The sequence below is a fragment of the Chenopodium album genome, chromosome 11, assembly GCF_948465745.1.
Source record: "Chenopodium album chromosome 11, dcCheAlbu1.1, whole genome shotgun sequence".
NCBI lineage: Eukaryota > Viridiplantae > Streptophyta > Magnoliopsida > Caryophyllales > Amaranthaceae > Chenopodium > Chenopodium album.
The window spans coordinates 54,827,438-54,834,097 of record NC_137844.1 but is presented as its reverse complement, the minus strand read 5'-3'; the positions used below and the strand labels follow the sequence as shown (position 1 = coordinate 54,834,097).

The following is a 6,660-nucleotide window of genomic DNA, read 5'->3' as shown; positions in this document are numbered from 1 at the left end:
ACACTTTAATTGTAATTTGGTACTAGTAGCTTAATTATATACGAGATACAAACAATATAACAAATATTTAATGCTCTGATAATTGTTTATGCACGCTTATACTCCGTATCTTTCAAGATCTTTCCTATAAACTTATACTCCGTTTACTCCATATCTCCCCGATCCAATTATCTTTTGATTACTAATAATAAAGAAAAAATTAATCATGCAAGATTGTGTGAAAATATGCAAATTAATTAATACAATTAAACTCGAGATTGTAGAGAAATAAAAATGGGAATAACTTTGCTTCAAAAAAAAATTGAGAATAACATGAAGTGTTGCACTTTAAGATATGAACTTAAGCTATCTAATTCTCGACTTTGGGTCTAAGCAACTATGAGCTATAAGAAAAATAGGGAAAAGAAATTTATTGTTCCAATTAAGGAGTTAAAAATAATGGTCACACACAATACTATGAGCTAAAAAAAAAAGTTTATTAATTAATTCAGTTAATAATTTATTCTTCGTATAATGTAGTTTATAAACGTAAGTGACAAAGATTAATGATCAAATGCGTGTTTTAAAAAATGTGAAAAATAAAAAAAAGACAAGTAATTTTATTTATTTTTATTTTTTTATTTTATTTTTGTGGTAAAGTCCCTAAAAGGCAAGTAATTTAGAAATGAGCAAATGTAATTTTATTTTATTTTTTTAGTGGTTGATGATTCAAATTTTGAGGCTAAGGTAACGTACAACAATTGAGAAGCACCAATGATAATGTGCATAGTGGCTAATAAATGGTAATGCCCTACAAATAATAGTGTCCATACATTGTCCAAGCACATCCACAATGCTAGAGGCCATAGAGTAGTTTGGTTTCATCAGATGTGGAAACCAATTTCTGCACTGCTTCTAGGTCATCAATTATATACTCCTATTGTCTAAACCATACTCACCTCTTCAAATTTTTTATCTTGGGCGAATATGGTAATTTCAATCTATGATGTTACCTATCAAATGTTGATCCGACCCGACCCGTTCTAACCCCCGAAAAAAAAGGAAAATTCAACCTTAACTAGTTATAAAAAAAATTGAAAAATTATACTCTAATAAATATTATTCTAACCTTCTAGATAACGAAACCATGTAATTATGTAAATGGAATCAACTCGAGATATTGACTTAACCTATATTGTTCAGGTCACACACTAGTTAAAGTCAAATTCGTCAATTCTTAAGGCATGTTCTCTTCAACTTATTTTCAGTTCAGTTCAATTTAACTCCAATCAGTTCAGTTCCTAGTTTTCTTCTCTCATAAAATATTCAGTTCAGTTCAACTCCAATCAGTTCAATTCAATTCAGCTCAATTCAGTAAATCATAACAGGCCCTTAATTTGACATTTGAGTTTCTACATGTAATAATGCAATGAAGTGAGAACACTCCCTAGTCCTTACCAACCTCGCTCCCAACCAAATGATAAATAGAAATCATAAAAGCTAACACAATTCAACTATTGATTCCACTGCTGAGCCTTTATTTCTGTTGTTCATACCATAGAAAGTAATCAAATATCCTGAAAGTTTAAGCTAAGACTTGTGTAATGCTGAACTTGTGGTTTTCTATGAAATTTGAGTACAACTTCATGTTCAGAAGAATAACAAAGTCTATGCAAAGAACATGCATGGTGACAAACAACGAAGAGCGAGAAATCGAGAGATGAGAGAAAGAGATTGATCTTCCATTCAAATACCAAATTAACTACAAAAATAATGAGAGGCAAAACAAGCAAGAGCCTCAAAGGTCAGCCCTAAGTATACCAAGTAACAGTTTTCTAACACACTACTATATAGTAAGCTACATCTGCAATAAGCCCAAGATATGAACAAGTTAATCACTAATAACAATTTACCCACAAGACCCCAACAAAATTGAACAGGAAAAATAACTAGCTGAGTTCACAGATGTGATGCCGTTTTTGCTGAAGCTATTTTTTCAGTTCTACTTTGCCTGATTCGCCATGATACTTGTAGTGAGAGCGAGCAGTAACTCGTGGGGGAGAAGCAATACACTTTGTGATGCTCTTCTTTGAGCTAGCGTGAACTTTGGTTAAATTCCTAGATCTCTATACATAAACCAAATCCAAGCAAATTCTGTTAAGACTAGTTATGATTAAATTGGAAGTGGCACAACATGCTGCTGGAAGTCACCCCAAAATGGAGCTGCATTGGTGACAATGTTAGCGGCCTCACAGGTTGTGTTTAGAACTTCACTTGTGTTTGTGCCTTGCAAAAGCTGCATTAGGGACACGAACACATCCATTCTCGTTACATGCTTGTTTCCCTGCACATATAAAAATACATTAGTCCCTTGATAAGATAAATGAAAAATACTGACTGGTTACTAATTACTTGAAGTTGTAAATTGATTGACTTAGATGAAAGTATGTACCTCAACAATGAAGTGTGCCCATATTTTGTCGTTTCTCATTTCCATGACTCCCTTGAGTATGCTTAAGCCAAAACCCCGAACTGCATCAGCTATCTCTAGGAAGTATCCCCGTTCTTCACATAGCATCTACATGACAGAATTAAAATTGTTAACCTAGAGTTCTTTTATATACAAAGAAATGGTAGTGAAACAATCAGCATTGCCATCAATATCGTACCTCAATGAGCATTTGACCAGGTTCATTAAGATCCTCTACAATAATTGGGCAAAGGAGGTTTGAACCTCCAACTTCGTATGCCCAAGTAGCATTACGCCTACCACTACCACCCGAAGAAACTGAGGTTGAACTTCCTACTAGGCCGTTATCCTGGCCAATCAACTGAAAATTCAAAACCAGCAGTAATTTGTCAGAACATGTCTTAATCAGTCTGTCAAAAATGTACATCTTTTCAGCAAAAATATCACTAACCTTTGATTCATCGACTTGCTTGAGTTTGCCTGCATGCTTGTTCAAATTTTGCAAGAAAAGCATGTGTTTAATGGTGCGGTTCAGCAAAGAATCAATGCTTAGCTGCAATAACAACATAATCATCAGCATTCAGCAATATTCAGGGGAGTATCTTAGGAATAACAAGAGATGACACAAACAGAAAGTAGTATACCTTTGCACCATTAGGGATAAGGTCTCTCAAGTCTTTGATTCGATCAGCAATTAACTGTCGGTCTTTGGGCCTTGGACGCGTACTTTCTCCAGGCCTCGCTCTTTTCTTGGTGGCCTTTGGAGGTTCTTCAGTCCTCTTACTTTGTGTATTAACAGCACTGACGCAGCTCTTGGCATCCATGCTATAGCTTTCATCAATCCACAACCTTCCCTGTGCTTTATCCATGCAGTCTTTTAAGGATCCAAAATCCTGCATTTTATGGCCACTAGTACTTGTAGGTTGCATCATTTTTACTCCCCAAGAATGGTAAGTTTGCTGCAATTGGTTATTGACTTGTTGATAGGCTTCAGTTTTCCTCTTTTTGGATGACGGCCATTGATCTTCTATGCAAGATCTAGGGGTAGAACTACTGCTAGAACCATCTTTCAAAAGATACTCCAAACCTAGCTCAGTGAACAACCCTTTTCTTGGTGCAGCAGTCAAATTGCCTCCGACCCCTGAGATGCATTCAGAGAAACTCATACCGTCATCAATAGGCAAGGTGTTAACCTTATCTTCAACAGCATTGACAACATCACCCAACTCTCCACAGCCAAAATCTAACGCGTTAGTCAAAGAACTTTGCGAAGGGGAAGTTAGTTGTTTTCCTTGGTTGTCAGAAAATAAGTTTCTTCCACCCAGATCTGATGACATATCATCAGCAAGCATAGCTTCTAGATCAAATCCAGTTACACACAGCTTTGATGTATCAGCAAGCCACTGTGAAAGATCACCCGCTTGGCATGTATCGAGTGCAGAAGATGGAAGAAGAGCAGGCTCAAATTGCTCTCCAAACACCTCTCCAGAAAATGGTAAGGAATCAAACAATGAACAACCTTCAATGCTATTTGCCCAAGGCGTAGACATATCATCACAAAAGGAACTTTGGGATGAGATGACCGAAGCTAATAGGCCATTTTGGCCATTGGCTTCAGAATTAGACAACAAAGTATTACTTCCTGCTACCCCAGCAAAATAATCACTATCTCGAAGACACTTCCTTGCTTGATCCAAGATCTCTGGTGTTTCGAAAATCTACGACAGAAAACAGTACATACATTTAGCAACCACACCACCACAGACTAACAGAATATATACACCATGTAAAAAAGGCACAAAGCAAGTTCCTCTGCAGCACCAGTACTAACCTCTTTCGTAGACCCGAATTGTACCACGCCTCGCATCTCCACTGGAATAACTGCAACTGTCTGCGAAACCAATGAAAACAATGTATAAATATAGCTAATCAATTACAGAATGCTTATATGAGCTGCATTATGCAGGACAGATTGAACCCAAAAGTAAGTACCTTAATTCCAGCAGAAAACTGGAGATTTAGTTTGCAATGATCTGTTGATCCATTTACAAACATCCATCTATGTTTCCCGTCGAATGCAGCTTCACCAATTATACTGAAGAAACAATTTCACCAAGATTAGACCAGCCATTATACAAATCAAATACACTATAAAACCCGGATACTCGAAAAATTAAGCCACAAGTTATGAATAGCTTACCCTTCACCAAACATGTGGACTTGCACAAGCACATTATCCATTACACTTGCAACATGATTCTCATAGTAAGCATCTTCCACAGTTAACAACCTGATAAACACAAAATTTCCAAATTAGGCTTCAGTCATTCAGATCAAATCAACCACCCTCATTAATCTTTATTACAAATTAATTTAGACTACTTGCACATTACTCAAATCACAAATTTTAGTAACATGTTGTCAGTTATTTAATAAATTTGTCTTACTATTATAGTGAAATTAAAGAAAAAGTTGTATACATCTACATTTTAAAGAAATGGTCCAAAGTAACCAACCCCACTTCATTAGCATAAATGAATTTTATAATAACTGAAATTTCCTCAGTTTAGGAGTACTAAGATGCAGTATAATTAACAACTTTTTTCCTTCTCTTTTTTTGGATGTATTTTAGGTAACACAACAATGACCCAAAATTGTAATATAATTATTTATTCTAGAAAATCAAATTTGTTTAACTAATTGTCACACTTGAAAATCAAATGAAATTTAACACTAACCCTAATTTTTTAAATTTTTTGCAGCAATTATAATTAAAAAAAAAATAAAAAAAATAAAATTGAACTTACATATGATTCTGCGGATCAAAACGCCAAAAAACACCATAAGACCAACCATGGTTCAAGCATAAGTTCCTCAGTGTCTTCTTAACATATGATTCACCAATTTCCAACCCCATTTTTTATTTTTACCTTCCCCAAATAAATCAAAGAAATCTTCTTTTTCAAAGATTTTTTCTTCTTCTTTTTCAAATCTCAATCTTTCTCCTGCTATAAATCAATCATTTTACTGCTATAAATTTACCCACTTAAAGATCAAAACTTGCCAGTAAAAACCCAAAAAAGGAAACTTTTTTTCACCCAACAAATTTAGGAACAGAAGAAACACCCAAGTAGTAATTTCTGATTTCAGAGCTTTTCTGAACTCAGAAAAAGCAAAATTTCTAAATTTCCTCAAAGACAAATTAAATAATTTTCCTGCAAATTTAGAGACGAAAATGGAAACTGGGTATTGCTGATTTCACAGTGTTAATTAGAAAAAAGAGTGTTGTTTGAGCTAAGTGAAGCAGAAGAGCAAAGAATTGAAGATTGAAATACAAAAAAAGAAGAAAGAAGGGGTTTTATAAAAAAAAAAAAAGAAGAGAGGAGAGAAATGAGTAAAGGAGGAGAGGGAAAAAAGGGACCAAAAGTGGATTATGATTTTTCCTTTTTTGTAATTTAGCTATTGTTTTTGTCTCTCTCCTAAATACAAAAATCAGATGCTATGAAAGGGATCGAGGAGATCCTTCCCTTATTAATAATGCTTGTCATATCTTGCTCTTGGTATTGTCTATTTCATTGCTACTAGTTGTAATTTTTGTTGGTAATTTTTTTTTGAAATTTTTGTGAAGTATGTGTATTAAGTTTAATTACCATAAGGATTTTAACTTTATTGTACTTAGTATTTCATATTTTGATTTTTTTTAATTATCACGGTAGCTATCTCAAGTTAATCAAATGTTGACGAAAATAATAGGACAGTGAAGAAAAGAAAGATAGAAGATAATCAGGCGATCGATGGTTAACCAACTACCCCTAAAAAATAACTATGGAGTAGTACGTTAATTTTCAAAAATTAATTACTGAAAGTTTAATCAACAACCCTTAAAAGTTTCACTTTGCTTATCTACCAATCCTTCTCTTAAGTCATTTGATTAAATTTTCTCCAATTATTCGTCATAGAAATATTTAAAGACTCTTGTATTTAATTTTTTGCACTAGATTATCTAGTTGATAGTTAATTTTTTTTTTTTTTTTTTTACACAATAGTTAATTTAATTAAGGATTAAGCATTAATTGAATAATTGTATAAAAAAATTAAGGGTTGTATTACATGCATGTTTAAGGTAATAACAATAAAGTATGGAGTACTTTGCAATAGTATAATATTTGTAGGCAATATAGTCATAGTCCAAATAGTAAAGCAAAGATCAC

At 33.8% G+C, this 6,660-nt stretch overlaps 1 protein-coding gene across 1 annotated transcript; it reads right to left on the bottom strand.

Annotated features, from left to right (window-relative positions):
- Positions 1 to 1,700: 1,700 nt before the first annotated feature.
- On the bottom strand, positions 1,701 to 5,803 carry LOC145569251 (transcription factor bHLH157-like). Its single transcript, XM_081628614.1, has 9 exons — positions 5,257 to 5,803; positions 4,650 to 4,739; positions 4,442 to 4,544; positions 4,281 to 4,340; positions 3,094 to 4,167; positions 2,901 to 3,002; positions 2,649 to 2,810; positions 2,432 to 2,557; positions 1,701 to 2,323 (listed from the first exon to the last, which is right to left on the bottom strand). Exons 1-9 carry the CDS (start codon positions 5,364 to 5,366, stop codon positions 2,153 to 2,155), a joined length of 1,998 nt encoding a protein of 665 aa, XP_081484740.1. The 5' UTR covers positions 5,367 to 5,803; the 3' UTR covers positions 1,701 to 2,152.
- Positions 5,804 to 6,660: the final 857 nt, after the last annotated feature.

Excerpts from the sequence above, each read along its gene's own strand:
- LOC145569251 (XM_081628614.1), bottom strand. The coding sequence starts at position 5,366 with ATGGGGTTGGAAATTGGTGAATCATATGTTAAGAAGACACTGAGGAAC. Across the intron at positions 2,558-2,648 it reads CTGGTCAAATGCTCATTGAG|ATGCTATGTGAAGAACGGGG; the intron begins GTACGATATTGA and ends TCTGTCATGTAG. Across the intron at positions 2,324-2,431 it reads GGGCACACTTCATTGTTGAG|GGAAACAAGCATGTAACGAG; the intron begins GTACATACTTTC and ends TTATATGTGCAG.